Source organism: Melanerpes formicivorus, unplaced genomic scaffold, assembly GCF_026170545.1.
Source record: "Melanerpes formicivorus ecotype bairdi unplaced genomic scaffold, bMelFor1.0.p_v2 SCAF_52, whole genome shotgun sequence".
Classification (NCBI taxonomy): Eukaryota; Metazoa; Chordata; class Aves; order Piciformes; family Picidae; genus Melanerpes; species Melanerpes formicivorus.
Genome location: NW_027142404.1, coordinates 443,162 through 462,608, shown reverse-complemented (window position 1 = coordinate 462,608; position 19,447 = coordinate 443,162). Strand labels below are relative to the sequence as shown.

General features: G+C 52.3%; 1 protein-coding gene across 1 annotated transcript in view; it reads right to left on the bottom strand.

Annotated features, from left to right (window-relative positions):
• The window catches only part of CPS1 (carbamoyl-phosphate synthase 1), a 144,705-nt gene that overhangs the window by 74,192 nt on the left and 51,066 nt on the right, over positions 1–19,447 (bottom strand). The window contains exons 19-20 of the mRNA XM_068160742.1: positions 12,424–12,600; positions 6,287–6,405 (exon numbers count right to left, since the gene is read on the bottom strand). Of these exons, the coding sequence (XP_068016843.1) occupies positions 6,287–6,405; positions 12,424–12,600 (296 nt within the window). The remainder of the gene's footprint in view (positions 1–6,286; positions 6,406–12,423; positions 12,601–19,447) is intronic.

The window sequence follows — 19,447 nt, the reverse complement described above, 5'->3', positions numbered from 1 at the left end:
TGCAAAACCTCACTGAAAAAAAACCCAAACCCAATCCAGAGACAAAAAGGAAGGGATGGATTCAACCAAAAAGTAAAGAGCAGGATCAGAGCCAGCAACAGTGCCTGAGAACAGGGCAACTGCTTCTAGTTCTGGTGACCTCTCTGTCAACAACAGACAGTTTTAAAGCAGTGAGGGCACCACAGCCCACTCTTGTTAACTGGAGTGAGTGCAGAGGAGGGCAAGGAAGCTGGGAAGGGCCTGGAGAAGAAGTCTGATGAAGAGCAACTGAAGGAGCTGGGGATGGTTAGTGTGAAGCAGAGGAGGCTGAGGGGAGACCTCCTGGCTCTCTACAGCTCCCTGAAAGGAGGTTGTGGAGAGCTTGGTGCTGGTCTCTTCTCACAGGTCATTAGCCATAGAAGAAGAGGGAAGAGCCTCAAGCTGCAGCAGGGCAGGTTCAGAGTGGACAGCAGGAAGAACTGTTTCCCATCAAGAGTGGTCAGGGCTTGGAATGTGCTGCCCAGGGAGGTGGTGGAGTCCCCAAGGCTGGATGTGTTTCAAGGTGTTTTGGCTGTAGTGCTTGGGGCTCTGGTTTAGGGGTGACTCTGGGTTGGACTTGGTGATGCTGAGGCTCTTTCCCAACCTGAATGTTTCTGCATTTCTGGCAATAACCCTGCAGACCAGGTAAAACTCCTGCCAGGCATTCTGGGTACAGGGAACAGCTGGCTGCAGGAAGAGCACATGTGTGCCAAGCCTCATTTGCAGCACTCAATTAGCTTTCCCTGGGCTGTTGCAGAGAGAGGTTTCCTGATGTGGCTCACTGGAGTAGTCACAGCTGAGGTCAGAAGTGCATTTCCCTGGCTCTCTGCCTTGGTGCCAACAGGCCTTCAACACAACACAGATGGGCAGTCCATCCTCTCCCTCCAGCTGTGCAAGCTGTGAGATAAGAGATTTTCCAGGGAAATCATGAATAAGGAGAGGGGAGAGAAAACCTGAAGTGGTAAATGAATGAGACTAAGTTGACTTAAAGCAGCTGCAATCTGAGTTGAACTGCAGGAGGTTATCAGGAGCAGCCAACATGGATATATCAAGGGGAGACCCTGCCTGACTAATCTGATAGCCTTCTATGAAACCATGACCAAATGGGTAGATGAGGGAAGAGCAGTGGATGTCATCTACCTTGACTTCAGTGAGGTTTTTGATACTGTCTCCCATAACAGCCTCATAGAACAGCTGAGGGGATGCAGCACAGACAATTGCTCTGTGAGGTGGATTCCAAGTAGGCTCCACAACAGAGCTCAGAGGATTGTCATCAGTGACACAGAGTCAGGCTGGAGGCCTGTGGCCAGTGGTGTTCCCCAGTGGTGTTCTTTATCAGTGACCTGGCTGAGGGCATTGAGTGTGCCCTCAGCAAGTTGCTGATGACACAGAACTGGGGGGTGGCTGACACCTGCCAGGCTGTGCTGCCATCCAACCAGAGCTGGGCAGGCTGAGAGCTGGCTGCAGCCAAACCTCAGGGAGTTCAAGAAGGACAAGTGCAGGGTCCTGATCTGGGGAGGAATAACAGCAGGCACCAGGACAGGTTAGGGAATGCCCTGCTGGAGAGCAGCTCCATGGAGAAAGACCTTGGAGTGCTGGTGGGCAGCAAGTTCTGCATGGGACAGCAATGTGCCCTGGTGGCCAAGAGAGCCAAGGGGATCCTGGGGGGGCAGCAAGGAAAGTGTGGCCAGCAGGGCTAGGGAGGTTCTGCTCCCCCTCTGCTCTGCCCTGCTGAGACCACACCTGCAATCCTGTGTCCAATTCTGGGCTCCCCAGTTCAAGAGAGACAGAGACCTGCTGGAGAGAGTCCAAGGGAGAGCCAGGAGGATGCTTAGGGGACTTGAGCATCTCCCCTGTGAAGAGAGACTGAGAGCCCTGGGGCTGTTTAGTCTGGAGAAGAGAAGGCTGAGAGGGATCTGATCAATGTCTATCAAGAGCTGAGGGCTGGGGGTCAAGTGGAGGGGGCCAAGCTCTTTTGGGTGCTGCACAGCAATAAGCCAAGGACCAATGGAGACAAACTTGAAGAGAGAAGGTTTCAGCTCAACATGAGGAGAAATTTCTTTGGTTTGAGGGTGCCAGAGGCCTGGAGCAGGCTGCCCAGAGAGGTTGTGGAGTCTCCTTCTCTGGAGCCTTTCCAACCCCACCTGGATGCATTCCTGTGCAGACTCCCCTGGGTGATGCTGCTCTGGCAGGGGGGTGGACTGGATGATCTCTGGGGGTCTCTTCTATGCTCTATTGTTCTGTGATTCTGTGAATCCACTTGCAAGAGTCACAGCACTGGTTGTGTGCGATACAAACATAAGGCTGGGTGCTGCAGCAGGTCTTGCTGCAGCAGGCCACCTATCCAGCCTGCTGCCCAGACACCAGCAGGATGAAAACTCCCTGGGATGGTACCAGCTCCTGATGCCATGCCTAGTGGTGCTGTCTGCAGGCAGCTCAGTGCTAGAGCAGCCTCAGTGCTAAAGGACTGTTTGGCACAACTGGGCTCCATGGAGCATTGATGAATTTATAGCAGCTGAGGGTGGGATCAGCCTGTGGTCTCCCAAGTGCCTCATTGCACAGCACACCACTGCAACAGGGAGGAAATGCAGTGACTCTGCCTGGCATTGCCTTGCTGCCTCAGGATCTACACTCAAGACTCATGAAACATGACACAGATGCTAAGAGGACAAAATCTTGTGCAGCCAAATCCCAGCTGTCTGTGAATATGCAAGGTGGTGTTTCTCCTCTTCCACATAGAATCATAGAAGTGTCAGGGTTGGAAGGGACCTCAAGGATCAGCCAGTTCCAACCCCCCTGCCTGGGCAGGGACACCTCACACTACAGCAGGTTGCTCACAGCCACATCCAGCCTGGCTGCAAAAACCTCCAGGGATGAGGCTTCCACCACCTCCCTGGGCAACCTCTGCCAGTCTCTCACCACCCTCATGGGGAACAACTTCTTCCTAACATCCAATCTGAATCTACCCATCACTAGCTTTGCTCCATTCCCCCCAGTTCTATTACTCCCTAACACCCTAGAAAGTCCCTCCCCAGCTTTCCTCTAGCCCCCTTCACATACTGGAAGGCCACAAGAAGGTCTCCTCAGAGCCTTCTCTTCTCCAGACTGAACAACCCCAACTCTCTCAGTCTGTCTCCAGAGCAGAGCAGCTCCAGCCCTCTGCTCATCCTCATGGCCCTTCTCTGGACACCTTCCAGCACCTCCAGAGCCTTCCTGTAATAGAGGCTCCAGAACTGGACACAGTGCTGCAGGTGGGGTCTCAGCAGAGTGGAGCAGAGGGGCAGAATCCCCTCCCTGGCCCTGCTGGCCACACTTCTCTTGCTGCAGCCCAGGCTCTGCTTGGCTCTCTGGGCTGCAAGTGCACAAATCTCCTTCCGCGTGTAGTTTTGTTCAGCTCCCGATCCAGATTGTTGCGGGGGGTTGGGGTGGGGGGTGGTCAAGGGAGAGCAAGAGCTGCTGAATGAAAAGCCTGCAGCTGGTGGAAGCAGAAGGAGCCACAGCAGCTAAGCAGGCAGCCAGCGCTGTGCTGGCTACGGTGAGCCCCCAGTGCCATCCTGTGGTGGAACTGCGGAACACCATGGGGACCCGGCCAGCACCGCCGGCGGCTGGGGAAGGAAGGGACTGCTCCCAGCCTCGTCAAACAAAAAGCTCAAGTCACAGCACAGAGTCACAGCACGGCTCAGTTTGGAAGGGACCTCAGAGATCATCTGCCTCATCCCTCCTGCCACAGGCAGGTGATGCCTCTCAACTAGACTCAGCTGCTCGAGGACTCATCCAGCCTCGCCTTGAACACCCCCAAGGAAGGAGGCATTCACAGCCTCCCTGGGCAGCCTGTTCCTGTGTCTCAGCACCCTTGTACTGAAGAGCCTCTTCCTCAGCTCCAGTCTAGCCCTGCTCTGCCTCAGCTTCAAACCATTCCCCCTTGTTCTGTCTCTAGACACGCTCAGGAAAAGTCCCTCTGCAGCCTTCCTGTAGGACCCCTTCAGGTACTGGAAGGTAGTAGCTCTAAGGCCCCCTGGAGCCTTCTCCTCTCCAGGCTGAACAACCCCCAGCTCCCTCAGCCTGTCCTCACAGCAGAGCTGCTCCAGCCCTTGGATCATCTTTGTGGCCTCCTCTGGACTCACTCCAGCAGATCTGTGTCCTTCTTCTGCTGTCGACACCAGAACTGGAGGCAGGATTGGAGGTGAGGTCTGAGCAGAGCAGAGTCAAGGGGCAGAATCCACTCTCTTGCCCTGCTGCCCACAGTCCCCTGGCTACAGCCCAGCACTCAGCTGCCTGCTGGGCTGCATGAGGGCACTGCTGGCTCCTGGGAAGCTGCTCAGCAACCAACATCCTCAAGTCTCCTTCTTCAGAGCTTCTCTCAACCCTCAATCTCAAAGAGGCTCTCAAAGCCCAACAGCACTCAGTCTGGGAGCAGCACCCTCAGACAGCAAGAGGCCACCACTGAAATACAGCTCAGAGCCTTCATTTACTGTATCTTCCCTATACTTAGTTTTACATGGTCAAAGAAAAGATTTACATTTAAATATGTCTGGAACAAGAGCTGCTTGAAAGTGTAGTCCAAATGGAACTCACTGCATGATCAACATGCATTCAAGAAGTCCAAGTGCCGAGTGCTGCACTTTGGCTACGGCAATCCCATGCAGAGCTACAGGCTGGGGTCAGAGTGGCTGAGAGCTGCCAAACAGAGAGGGACCTGGGGGTGCTGATTGACAGCCACATGAATATGAGCCAGCAGTGTGCCCAGGGGGCCAAGAGGGCCAATGGCATCCTGGCCTGCATTAGGAATAGTGTGGCCAGCAGGAGCAGGGAGGTCATTGTGCCCCTGTACACTGCATTGGTTAGGCCACACCTTGAGTCCTGTGTCCAGTTCTGGGCCCCTCAGTTTAGGAAGGACATTGAGAGACTTGAAGGTGTCCAGAGAAGGGCAACAAGGCTGGGGAGAGGCCTTGAGCACAGCCCTGTGAGGAGAGGCTGAGGGAGCTGGGGTTGCTTAGCCTGGAGAAGAGGAGGCTCAGGGGAGACCTTCTTGCTATCTACAACTACCTGAAGGGAGGTTGGAGCCAGGTGGGGGTTGGTCTCTTCTCCCAGGCAACCAGCACCAGAACAAGAGGACACAGTCTCAAGCTGTGCCAGGGGAGGTTTAGACTGGAGGTGAGGAGAAAGTTCTTCACTGAGAGAGTCGTTCACCATTGGAACAGGTTGCCCAGGGAGGTGGTGGAGTCCCCATCCCTGGAGGTGTTCAGGAGGAGATTGGATGTGGCACTTGGTGCCATGGTCTAGTCATGAGGTCTGTGGTGACAGGTTGGACTCGATGATCCTCGAGGTCCTTTCCAACCTAAGTTATACTGTGATACTGTGACACTGTGATCACAGCAAGGCAGGAAAGCTGAACAATCAATTGGCCAGGCCAGCAAAAAATGCAGTGCCTTTGACCTCAGGTATAGTCAGTCAAGACAAGTTGTGTCTTTGAAGGCTAAATCTGTCCTAGGTGCAGCTTGCTGTCACTCAGTGTAGACCATCCACATTCCCATCCTTAGCCTCAGATACACTGTGAGGATTTTCCAAACTGAAGTGGAACTTCCAGAATCCCTGAGAATAGCCAAGGTGCCAAAGCACTCACAGAATCACAGAATTAACCAGCTTGGAAAATACCTTTGAGATCATCAGGTCCAACTTATCACCCAACACCATCCAAACAACTCACCCAGGGCACTGGGTGCCTCATCCAGGCTAGTTTTAAACACTCCCAGAGATGGTGACTCCACCACCTCCCTGAGCAGCACATCCCAATGGCCAATCTCTCTTTCTGGGAAGAATTTCTTCCTCACATCCAGCCCAAACTCTCCCCTGGTGCAGCTTGAGACTGTGTCCTTTCCTTCTGTCACTGGGTGCCTGGGAGAAGAGACCAACCCCCACCTGGCTACAACCTCCCTTCAGGGAGTTGTGGAGAGCAAGAAGGTCTTCCCTGAGCCTCTTCTTCTCCAGGCTGAACACCCCCAGCTCCCTCAGCCTCTCCTCATTGAATTTGTGCTCCAGACCCCCCACAGCCTTTTTGGTGACTCATACAAATTCCTTCCACCCAAAAGAGTGTTCTCAGAAATTTCCTGCCTGGGTGAGGAGGTGAATTGGGTTTCAGAACAGCAGCACCGAAATAACCTTCTCAGCAGTGAGTGCATCAGTGCTCAGGGCTAAGCACAGCTTTCCCAGCAGAAGCATCCCCTGAAGGCCTGCTGACCCCTAACACAAGGCTGTTGGTCCTCCCTACCTGTTCACTTCCTTCAGGATCTTCTCCATGTTGACAATGTTGCTCATCTTCCACAGGAACCATTTGTCGATGGCTGTGAGTTTGTGAATGGCATCCACTGGGACTGCGTTATCCAAGGCCTGGCAAAAGTAGGACAGCATCAAGCAGCCCCTCTCAGACATGCTTCACATGAGTCAGGCTGCAATGTGGTGGCAGAAACTCTATAGCATAAAACCAGCAAAGGTATCACAGCACCACAGTACATTAGAGGTTGGAAAGGAGCATCAGAGATCATCCAGTCCAACCCCCCTGCCACAGCAGCATCACCCAGGGGAGTCTGCACAGGAATGCATCCAGCTGGGGGTTGAAAGGCTCCAGAGAAGGAGACTCCACAACCTCTCTGGGCAGCCTGCCCCAGGCCTCTGTCAGCCTCACTGCAAAGAAGTTTCTCCTCACGTTGAGCTGAAACCTTCCCAGGGAGGTGGTAGAGTCACCATCACTGCAGGTGTTTAGGAAGTGCCTGGATGAGGCATTTGATGCCATGGTTTAGTTGATTAGGTGTTGTTAGGTGATAGGTTGGACTTGATCTTAAAGGTCTTTTCCAACCTGGTTTATTCTATTCTATTCTATTCTATTCTATTCTATTCTATTCTATTCTATTCTATTCTATTCTATTCTATTCTATTCTATTCTATTCCATTCATTGGTCCTTGGCTTATTGCTGTGCACCACCCACAAGAGCTTGGCCCCCTCCACTTGACCCCCAGCCCTCAGCTCTTGATAGACATTGATCAGATCCCCTCTCAGCCTTCTCTTCTCCAGACTAAACAGCCCCAGGGCTCTCAGTCTCTCTTCACAGGGGAGATGCTCAAGTCCCCTAAGCATCCTCCTGGCTCTCCCTTGGACTCTCTCCAGCAGGTCTCTGTCTCTCTTGAATTGGGGAGCCCCAAACTGGACACAGGATTGCAGGTGTGGTCTCAGCAGGGCAGAGTAGAGGGGGAGCAGAATCTCCTTGGCCCCGCTGGCCTCATTTTCCTTGCTGCACCCCAGGATCCCCGTGGGTCTCTTGGTCACCAGGGCACATTGCTGTCCTTACAAAGTACAAAGGTACTACAGACTGAGCTGGTTAATTTACCCCAGATCCCACCTCCCACAGCAACAGAAAATATGTCCCTCAAGCAGTGTGGGGAGGTACCAAGCTCTTGTGCACATGCTGTGGTACCAAAAGCTGTCTTCTGTTTGAGCAAGGGAGAGAGAATTTACTCTTCACTGAGCTCAAAGCTAAACTTGAAACTGATGGCAGCAAAGCCTGGTGGCCACTGAGGATGTGCATTAACTACCCACAGCAAGACATATTGAACCTGCAGTGCCAAGCCCTCCACCTGCACCCCACACTGCTCACATCACCTACATCTGGGGGATGAGAAGCTCAACAGGAGCCAGCAGTGAGCACTTGCAGCCCAGAGAGCCAAGCAGAGCCTGGGCTGCAGCAAGAGAAGTGTGGCCAGCAGGGCCAGGGAGGGGATTCTCCCCCTCTGCTCCACTCTGCTGAGACCCCACCTGGAGCACTGGGTCCAGTTCTGGAGCCTCTATTGCAGGAAGGATCTGGAGGTGCTGGAAGGTGTCCAGAGAAGGGCCACGAGGATGAGCAGAGGGCTGGAGCTGCTCTGCTGTGGAGACAGACTGAGAGAGTTGGGGTTGTTCAGTCTGGAGAGGAGAAGGCTCTGAGGAGACCTTCTTGTGGCCTTCCAGTATCTGTGGGGGCTACAGGAAAGCTGGGGAGGGACTTCTGAGGGTGTCAGGGAGTGATAGGACTGGGGGGGATGGAACAAAACTGGAAGTGAGTAGATTCAGATTGGATGTTAGGCAGAAGTTGTTCCCCATGAGGGTGGTGAGAGACTGGCAGAGGTTGCCCAGGGAGGTGGTGGAAGCCTCATGCCTGGAGGTTTTTCAGGCCAGGCTGGATGTGGCTGTGAGCAAGCTGCTGTAGTGTGAGGTGTCCCTGCCCATGGCAGGGGGTTGGAACTGGCTGATCCTTGAGATCCCTTCCAAGCCTGACAATTCTGTGATTCTGTGATTCATCCAGGAGTGAGTCTGACCAGCTGCACTAACTCCAGTTTGGTAACTCCTCAAACTGAGGACTCAGTGCTTTGCTATCACCTCAGGCTTCAGCACTGTTAGACTTTATGCCAGCTGACAGAATTGCACAGCTCACCTTAGTGCTGTGCTCCAAAGTGACATCCCCCACATGGGGTAGCAGCTCTCACTGCGCACTGCAAAACACTCATCAAACCTTCTACCTTCTCTGAAGGACTTCCAGGCAGCTTGCCCAGCTCTCCTCACAATTCTTTCTCTTGTCCTAAGAGGTAATAATCTGCTGACTTGAATGGCTGCTTGCACACAAGTAGCAGTGAAAATCACTGCTGCACATTTTGCTCCTGTTACTCTTGGATCAAAACCCATGGCCCTGAAGCAAGGGAAAGGCCAGGCCTGGGTGACACACTGCAGCTACAGCATAGCTCAGTAGTGAAAGATCTGGGAGTGCTGGTGGGCAACAAGTTCTGCAGGGGACAGCAATGTGCCCTGGTGGCCAAGAAGGCCAATGGGATCCTGGGGTGCATTGAGAGGAGTGTGTCCAGCAGATCCAGGGAGGTTCTCTTCCCCCTCTACTCTGCCCTGCTGAGACCTCAGCTGGAATATTGCATCCAGTTCTGGGCTCCCCAGTTCAGGAGGGACAGGGATCTGCTGGAGAGGGCTACAAAGATTATGAAGGGACTGGGGCCTTGGGCCATCACAGTGGTCTCTGAGTGCTGGCAGCAACAATGTTTGGGCTTCTCACACACTTCTGGGTCTGAAACTGGTATGAGGCAACTGATAAGCAGTTCCTCTCATCCTGATTCTTTAGTGCTGGGAGGATCAGGTCACACTGCCACTCCTCCCAGTTTGGTGTCCTCAGCAAACTTGCTGGCAGTGCCCTCTGTGCACTCATCCAGGTCATTGATGAATATATTGAACAGCTCTGGTCCCAGTACTGGTCCCTGAGAGACTCCACTAGACAGAGGCCTCATCCCTGCTTCTCCACAAAGGAAGCAGCAAATCTGGCTGGACAGGAGCATGGCCGCAAACTAAACTGTCTATAGATTAGAGTAGAGTAGAGTAGAGTAGAGTAGAGTAGAGTAGAGTAGAGTAGAGTAGAGTAGAGTAGAATAGAATAGAATAGAATAGAGTAGAATAGAATAGAATAGAATAGAATAGAATAGAATAGAATAGAATAGAATAGAATAGACCTTCAAGATCATCGAGTCCAACCTATCATCCAGCACCACCTAATCAACTAGCCCATGGCACCAAGCACCCCATCAAGTCTCCTCCTGAACACCTCCAGTGATGGTGACTCCACCACCTCCCTGGGCAGCCCATTCCAATGGGCAATCACTCTCTCTGTACAGAACTTCTTCCTAACATCCAGCCTAAACCTCCCCTGGTGCAGCCTGAGACTGTGTCCTCTTGTTCTGGTGCTGCTTGGCTGGGAGAAGAGACCAACCTCTGCCTGTCTACAACCTCCCTTCAGGGAGTTGTAGAGAGCAATAAGGTCACCCCTGAGTCTCCTCTTCTCCAGGCTAAGCAGCCCCAGCTCCCTCAGCCTCTCCTCACAGGGCTGTGTTCCAAACCCCTCACCAACTTTGTTGCCCTTCTCTGGACTCGTTCCAGCAAGTCAACCTCCTTCCTAAACTGAGGGGCCCAGAACTGGACACAGGACTCAAGGTGTGGGCTAACCAGCTCACAGACTAGGGCCCTGCTGTGAAACAGAGCAAAATGCACAGCACAAGCCTTCTGAGGTCCCTTGTATACAATCTGTAGGAGGGCCCAGAAGAGATCTGATGGCACCTGTACAGCCAGCAGACTGTTACAGCCATGCAACACTTGGCCACCCTGGCTGAGGAGCAAGTCTTTTCTGTTTGGGTCTCTCCCCTAGTGCCTTCTTTCACATCACATCAGGGAGTTCCATTCCAACAGCCATAGCTCTGAATGGCAGCTGAGCTGCCTTTCCTTGTACCTCAGCACTTGCTCTTTGCATCATGCAGCAGGCAAAGGAGAGAGGAAAACATTAAAAGCCTCTGAGATTTGACTGGGAGGGCTTTGTTGGGGGGCTGGGGGGGGAAGGAGTCACACAACAAAGCTCCATCCTGTTTCAAACAAAGCTGGATGACTGCTCACAGGGACTAACTGTTGGCTTTTAAATGTCAGCAAGCTGGAAAGGGATTTCCTGTCAGGAGGTCCCAGCTGCCAGAAGTACCTCTGGCTGCTACTGCTTGCCTCAGTTCTTAACCAGGAGGAATCAGGGCACTGTGTTAGGCAGTGGCAGCTCCTTACAGGGAAGGATTAAGACTGATCTTGGGGTTTTTTTCAACAGCTCCCAGGGAAAATAACAACAGCTGGGAACACCCAGAGTGCTCAGTGGGGCCCAAACTCACCTTCATTTCCTCAGATAGTATTATAGTATCATAGTATCAGTCAGGGTTGGAAGGGACCACAAGGATCATCTAGTTCCAACCCCCCTGCCATGGGCAGGGACACCCCACACTAGATCAGGCTGGCCACAGCCTCGTCCAGCCTGGGCTTAAACACCTCCAGGGATGGGGCCCCAACCACCTCCCTGGACAACTCATTCCAGGGCTTTACCACTCTCATGGGGAAGAACTTCCTCCTCACATCCAGCTTCATTTCATTCCCCCTAATCCTATCACTACCTGAGATCCTGAGCAGTCCCTCCCCAGCCTTCTTGTAGCCCCCTTCAGATACTGGAAGGCCACAATGAGGTCACCTGGGAGCCTTCTCTTCTGCAGACTGAACAGCCCCAACTCCTTCACTCTGTCCTCACAGGAGAGGAGCTCCAGCCCTCTGATCAGCCTCGTGGCCCCTGTGTTAACACAGTGCTATGGTTAACCTTTCCTAAAAGCTCTCTGAGCCACTCAGAGGGAAAGAAGCAACATTTTTCCCTCAGTCACCAGAGAAAGCTGTAATGAAGACCAAGCACAGCTGCTGAAGGATGTGTTACACTTATGAAGACATGCATTGCCCTAGACTGGCAAGCAAGAGTCAGCAGCTGGACAAGCCTCATGTTTATAGAGCATAGAATCATAGAATTGTCAGGGTTGGAAGGAACCTCAAGGATCAGCCAGTTCCAACCTCCCTGCCTTGGGCAGGGACACCTCACACTACAGCAGGTTGCTCACAGCCACATCCAGCCTGGCCTGAAAAACCTCCAGGCATGAGGCTTCCACCACCTCCCTGGGCAACCTCTGCCAGTCTCTCACCACCCTCATGGGGAAGAATTCTTCTTAACAGCCAATCTCAATCTACCCATTACTAGCTTTGCTCCATTCCCCCCAGTCCTATCACTCCCTGACACCCTCAGAAGTCCCTCCCCAGCTTTCCTGTAGCCCCCTTCAGATACTGGAAGGCCACAGGAAGTTCTCCTCAAAGTCTTCTCTTCTCCAGGCTGATGATCTCCAGACTGGACATTTCCAGGCTGGATATCTTGTGCTTTCCATTCAGGCCATTTAGAAAAGGATCAGCCCTATGTAAACCTTGTCACAAATGCATCACAGCCTCAGCTCCCCACACTTCTGTGGAGGATATAATGAGAGGTATCCACATGTGGGCAGATGGGGCCTCAAGACTCCACCACCCAAAGTCAGAGGCACAAAAACCAGTAACTGGGCATTCCCTGACAGGAAGGTTTGAACCCCAATGTGGAGGTATGAACCATAGAAGGTATCTGTCTCCAGCTCTTCATAGAGGGGATGGACAGATGGAGAAGTTAGCTGCAACTATGACCCAAGCTGGTAGCTGTGACCCAGGGGACACAAGTCAGAGGCATGAAGCTGACCCAAGCTGGTAGCTATGACCCAGGGGACACAAGTCAGAGGCATGAAGCTGACCCAAGCTGGTAGCTATGACCCAAGAGACACAAGTCAGAGGCATGAAGCTGACCCAAGCTGGTAGCTATGACCCAAGAGACACAAGTCAGAGGCATGAAGCTGACCCAAGCTGGTAGCTATGACCCAGGGGACACAAGTCAGAGGCATGAAGCTGACCCAAGCTGGTAGCTATGACCCAAGGCACACAAGTCTCAGGCACAAGCCTTTTGTTACCTTGGCTGTGGCATATATTCGAGTGCTGGATGGCTCAGAGAGTTCCTTCTGGAGATCTACACCAGCTGGCCAGGCTTTATTCATGGGTAGGTGTGAAGTGAAGCCATCTACAGATGGGTGGCACATCCTCAGGGCCTTTTGGAAGCTCTCTTCGAACGTGCGCCCGATGGCCATGACCTGTAACAGAGAGCACTTCCACATCAGCCAGGGAAGCCCCTGCTCAGCCACCCCCAGCAGCTACAAATGTACACCAGGGAGAAGGACATCCAGAAAATGACAGCCTTTGGACCTCCTCCCTAGGACAGTCCTGCTGGCTTCAGTACAGGCACAGATGACTGAGCTTTGAGAGCCTCACTTCTAGATCTGGCTCTGCCAGTATCACCAACAGGGAGATTCAGACAAGGGACTGCTTTGGTCTCTGTATTGAGTTTAGCTGAGCTGGAGCTAATTCTCCTCAAAGCATCCTTCTGTGTTTTGCAGCAGTAGCTGCTATTTATTATTATTATTATTATTATTATTGTTATTGTTATTGTTATTAAGCAAAAGGGTCCAAAGAGTGGTGGTCAGTGGAGTTAAACCCAGCTGGCAGTCACAGCCCTGCTCCTAGCCAATATCCCCTCTCACCACAGTGTCTACCCAGACATTCAGAAAGCCTTTAACACCATTTCCCACAGAACACTCATGGCCAAACTGGCTGCTCATGGCCTGGCTGAGCAATGCTCTGCTGGATACAGCACTGCCTGGGTGAAAGGGCCCAAAGTGTGGTGGTCAGTGGAGTCAAACCCAGCAGGCAGCCAGGCACCAGTGGTGTTCCTCAGGGGTCGGCGATGGGACCACTGCTGTTTAACATCTTGGTTGATCACCTTGATGAAGACACAGAGTGTGTCAGCAGTGAGTTCACAGATGGCATCAAGGGAGGTGGCAATGTTGCTCTGCACCAGGTCAGGGAGGCTCTAGACAGGGACTTGGATAGATTGTATCCATAGACAACATTACAAAGAGGAGCTTCAACAAGGCCAAGCGCCAGGGCCTGGCACTTGGGTCACAACCACCCCAAGCAGTGCTCCAGGCTTGGGGCAGTGTGGCTGGAAAGCTGCTGGCACAAAGGGACCTGGGGGTGCTAAGGGACAAGCAGCTGAAGAGGAGCCAGCAGTGTGCCCAGCTGGCCAAGAAAGCCAAAGGCATCCTGGCTGGGATCAGCAATGCTGTGTCCAGCAGCAGCAGGGAGGGGATTGTCCCCTGGCACTCAGCTCTGGGGAGGCCACACCTGGAGTGCTGGGTCCAGTTTTGGGCACCTCAAGACAAGAGAGATGTGGAGGTGCTGGAGCCAGGGCAGAGGAGGGCAAGGAAGCTGGGAAGGGCCTGGAGAAGAAATCTGATGAAGAGCAACTGAAGGAGCTGGGGATGGTTAGTGTGAAGCAGAGGAGGCTGAGGGGAGACCTCCTGGCTCTCTACAGCTCCCTGAAAGGAGGCTGTGGAGAGCTTGGTGCTGGTCTCTTCTCACAGGTCATTAGCCATGGAAGAAGAGGGAAGAGCCTCAAGCTGCAGCAGGGCAGGTTCAGAGTGGACAGGAGGAAGAATTTTTTCCCATCCAGAGTGGTCAGGGCTTGGAATGTGCTGCCCAGGGAGGTGGTGGAGTCCCCAAGGCTGGATGTGTTTCAGGGTGGTTTGGATGTGGTGCTTGGGGCTGTGGTTTAGGGGTGATCCTTGTAGAGTAGGGTTCTGGGTTGGACTTGGTGTTCCTGAGGGTGATTCTGCGTTTAGTTGCTTTTTAGTATCAAATTGCTTCTATCTTATAGCTGGCTTTTGCTCTATTTTCCCCTCTCCCCTGTCCATCTAAGAGGGAAAGTGATAGAGTGACTCTGGTGGGCATGTGTCCCCCAGCCAGGGCCAAACCACCAGAGCCTCCCTGTGTGTAAAATACAGGAAGCCACTGCTCTCCTCTTCAACTGCTTTGAAGCACTTTAGGAGAAGGAAGCATTATGCAGCAGCATGGGTGCAGTAACACAGAAGGATATTTCTGTTTAGCAACCTGTTAGGGGAAGAAACTCCCCATGGGGATTCTAAGGTTCAGAAAAGAGCTGCTCTCTTCCTTTAAATTGCCTTTAACAGAGACTCTCCCCTGTGAGGGCTCACTTACAGCATTGCTCCTCCTTGGCCTAGCAGCACTGGGGTATGCCTCCTTCAATCTTAACATCACCTCTAATAAGAAAAGAAGCCTTTCCCTGTGGAAATCTGAGAGGTAGCAGAGCCCTTTCACTAATTCCTATGTTTTTCCTTCCCAGTGTATTGAAGCCCTAGCAGCACAAAAATCTTCTCCACCATGATCTTGAAAAATATCCAAGCCAAATACCAGGGTTTGCTCTTTCTGCCCAGCTCCACACCCACTGCCCAGCATGACAGAGCTTAGAATAGACTAGACTAGACTAGACAAGACTAGACTAGAATAGACTAGAATGAAACAGGTTGGAAAAGACCTTTGAGATCATCCAGTCCAACCTATCACCCAACACCATCTAATCAACTAAACCATGGCACCAAGCACCCCATCCAGTCTCTTCCTGAACACCTCCAGGGATGGGGACTCCACCACCTCCCTGAGCAGCACATCCCAATGGCCAATCTCTCTTTCTGGGAAGATCTTCTTCCTAACATCCAGCCCAAACCTCCCCTGGTGCAGATTGAGACCGTGTCCTCTTGTTCTGGTGCTGCTTGCCTGGGAGAAGAGACCAACCCCCACCTGGCTACAACCTCCCTTCAGGGAGTTATAGAGAGCAAGAAGGTCTCCTCTGAGCCTCCTCTTCTCCAGGCTAAGCAACCCCAGCTCCCTCAGCCTCTCCTCACAGGGCTGTGCTCCAGACCCCTCCCCAGCTTTGTTGCCCTTCTCTGGACACCTTGCAGCATCTCTACATCTTTCCTAAACTGAGGGGCCCAAAACTGGACACAGGACTCAAGGTGTGGCCTAACCAGTACTGAGTAGAGGGCAGAATGACTTCCCTGCTCCTGCTGGCCACACTATTTCTGATACAAACAGGGCTCAGGGCTGGGGCCTGGCCTCTTTAATGTCTTTATCAATGATCTGGATGAGGAGATTGAGGCAGCCTCAGTAAGTCTGCAGGTGACACCAAGCTGGGTGGCTGTGTCCATCTGATGGAGGGTAGGGAGTGTTGTCAGCAAGACCTGGAGAGGTCAGACCTATGGGACAAGGCTAATTGCATGAAGTTTAACCAAGCCAAATGCCAGGTCCTGCACCTGGGTCACAACAACCCCATGGTGAGCTACAGACTTGGGGATGTGTGGTTGGAAAGCTGTGAATTGGAGCATGGGACCTGGGGATTCTGGGTGACAGCTGACTGAACATGAGCCAGCAGTGCCCAGGGAGTCAAGAAAGCCAATGGCATCCTGATTTGGATCAGAAGCAGGGAGGGCAGCAGGGACAGGAGGTGACCATCCCCCTGTGCTCAGCACTGCTGAGGCCACACCTTGAGTGCTGTGTTCAGCTCTGGGCCCTCACTGCAGGAAGGACATTGAGAGGCTGGAGCCTGTCCAGAGAAGGGCAATGAGGCTGGAGAAGGGCCTGGAGCAACTGGGCTATGAGGAGGGACTGAGGGAGCTGGGGGTGTTCAGGCTGGAGAAGAGGAGGCTGAGGGAGACCTCAGTGCTCTCTACAGCTCCCTGAAGGGAGGTTGGAGCGAGGAGGGGGCAGCCTCTGCTCCTTGGTGGCAAGGGACAGGAGCAGAGGCAATGGTTCCAAGCTGCAGCAGGGGAGGCTCAGGCTGGATGCTAGGAAATATTTCTTGCCAGAGAGGGCTCTCAGCCATTGGAATGGTCTGCCCAGGGCAGTGCTGGAGTCACCATCCCTGGGGGTGTTCCAGCAGCCTTGGAGCTGGTGCTTAGGGACATGGTTTGGTGTTGACCCTGCAGTGCTGGGTGGAAGGTCGGACTGGATGAGCTTGGAGGTCACTTCCAAACAGATGTTTGTTGTGATTGCCATAGCAATAGTGACACAGTGGCAAGAAGCTCTTTGCTTCAAAGACATCTCCTCCTACCCACAGCTCCTGGAGACTTTTCGCTCACTATCTCCACCAGTTGCAAACTGCTCCTTCCTTTAAGCTTCTCCATCCCGTTTCAGTTCACCTGCCTGCAGTCACAGACCTGCACAGCTGGAGCCCTGAGTCCCTCTCTGTCTCCCTTCTCCTTTTACCCTGCATCCTGTCTTGAAGACGAGGGGTTCATGCAGTTCTGCTTTTGTGGTGTATGCCCACTGGAAGGGTTCAGTGCTTCCTCCTGCAAATATCACAGGATCAGAGGATGTTAGGGGTTGGAAGGGAACCCCAGAGACCTTCCAGTCCAACCCCACTGCCAGAGCAGGACCATAGAATCCAGCACAGATCACACAGGAACACATCCAGACAGGGATGGAAAGGCTCCAGAGAAGGAGACTCCACAGCCTCTCCAGGCAGCCTCTTCCAGTGCTTTGTCAGCCTCACAGTGAAGAAGCTCCTCCTCCTGTTGAGGTGGAACCTCCTGTGCTGTAGTTTCCATCCATTGCCCCTTGTCTTATCACAGGATGCAACTGAGCAGAGGCTGTCCCCTCCCTCTTGACCCCCAGCCCTCAGCTATTGACAGACATTGATCAGATCCTCTCTCACTCTTCTCTTCCTCAGACTAAAAAGCCCCAGGGCTCTCAGAGAGAGAGGTGAAATACGTGAGGCCAGGAAGTGTTTACAGCTGCTGGAGCACAAGGCAACAGCATAGAGGAACCCCAGCTCTACAGAACAGTCCAAAAAAGACCCTAAGCAGAGAGGGTTAATATCAGTAAGCATCAACTCAGTAAGCATCACTGAGTAAAACCCAAGATTCATTGTCATTAAAAGCAAGAGCTGCCACTGGAAAATTGAGTTCCAATTAATCCTTCCAATTGTTATGAAGGCTTCCTTGTCTGAGCAAGGTAGAATTGATGTTAGGAAGGTCTCATGTGTCAAAATAATCTAATAAAATAGCTGCTCAAAAAGCATTAGGAAAGAAAGGCAGTTGGAAAAAAAAAAGAAAATACACAGTTAATTATTTTGCTTTGGTAGCTGATCTGTAATTAGCTAATTAAGTGGGTAATTTACCCATTTTGCTTCATTTCTCTCCTCTGAAAGTGCAGTCTGAAAATGCTGTTCTCGTCCCAGACACCTTAAATCAGGGTTTAAAAGTCACACTGCCACCTTCCAGCTCTGAGAAACTCAATCACTGGGAGATGTCAAAGCTGCAGAGCAAGATTACAGGCTGTGTTTGGACTTTCAGGACAGAAGCAGGCTGAGACTTGGCAAGTGGTTTTCACAGAGAGGACTAAGAGCTGTGGAAACAGCATGAGCTGTGGCTTATGGGCACCATCAGCAGGGTGCAGATGGCAGGATGGCATCCAGAGGGACCTGGACAGGCTGCAGAGGTGGTGCCCAGGGGAACCTCATGAGGCTCAACAAGAGCAAGTGCAGGGTTCTGCACCTGGGCTGGAACAATCCTCACTGTCAATACAGGCTGGGGGAGGAGGGGATGGAAAGCAGCCCTGAGGAAAAGGACTTGGGGGTGCTGGTGGGGGAGAAGCTGGACAGGAGCAGGCAGTGTGAGCTTGCAGCACAGAAGGCCAAGGGCAGCCTGGGCTGCATCCAAAGCAGCACTGCCAGCAGAGCCAGAGAGGTGAATCTGTGTGGCAGTTTTAGGCTATGCCTTTAAAATTCAGCTGCAGATTTCGAGCAGAAAAGTAGAAAAAGATAAATAAATCACTATTGGGTGTTAAAAAGGAAAATAAAAGATTATTCCAAACAAATTCACTAGACAAAATGTGGGACAGGAGCAGCTGTACCATAACAATATTTAACATTTCACTTCCATCCCCATTCCTTTTCTTTTCTCTGGCTTGGCTGTTCTGCTTTGCTCAGGAGATAATAATGCTTCTGGCTGGCCTTGAAGGCCAGGGAGGTGGTGGAGTCACCATCCCTGGAGGTGTTCAAAGGGGGGATTGGACGTGGCACTTGGTGCCATGGTCCAGTAGTCATGAGGTGTTGAGTGACAGGTTGGGCTTGCTGATCTTTGAGGTATTTTCCAACTTTATTGATTCTATGAAGATAAGAACTAACATTCCTTCCTCTCAACTCCTCTTTTCCTCTGGTACAGGGAGGGAGAGTTGGAGGGGGACTAGTGGAGTACCTTCCCTGTCCTCAACAAAGGAAGGACATGGACCTGATGGAGAAGGTCCAGAGGAGGGCCATGAAAATGATCATGGGGTTGGAGCAGCTCTGCTCTGAGGACAGGCTGAGGGAGCTGGGGGTGTTCAGCCTGGAGAAGAGAAGGCTCCAGGGAGACCTAAGAGCAGCCAGCCAGTACCTGAAGGGGGCTACAAGAAGGCTGCAGAGAGACTGTTTGCAAAGGCCTGCAGGGACAAGACCAGGGGCAATGGCTTCAGACTAGAGCAGAGCAGATTTACATCGGATGTGTGGAACAAGTTCTGCACCAGGAGGGTGGAAGAGGTTGCCCAGGGAGGTGGTTGAGGCCCTACCCCTGGAGATATTCAAGGTGCGGCTGGAGAGGGCTGTGGGCAACCTGATCTACTTGGGGATGTCCCTGCTGACTGCAGAGGGGATCAGAGATCCCTTCCAGCCCAGACCATTCCGTGACTCTATGATTCTGTGACTGAAAACCTTAACAGACCACAACTCAAATTATGCTTTAGTTAACCACCATTACAGAACCCCAAATAAAAAAGTAAGTTTGGGGGTTGAGTTCTGATATTTGTTTTTTCTGGGAGTCCTCTAGTGAGTGTTAATAATGAAGTCCACCTCAGATGAACCAAAGCATTCTCCTCCCTCAGGAGTCAAAGTATCCATGAATCCTCACTGTGATACCCAGGATTTACCACCCTAACTCATTTCAATTAATTACAGTACTGGATAAAGATCATTTGAGCTGAATAAATACCTTCAAGAGCCATTATGTCCCTGAAGAGAGACATTCTGAGGCTTTCCAAGGAAGAGAAAAG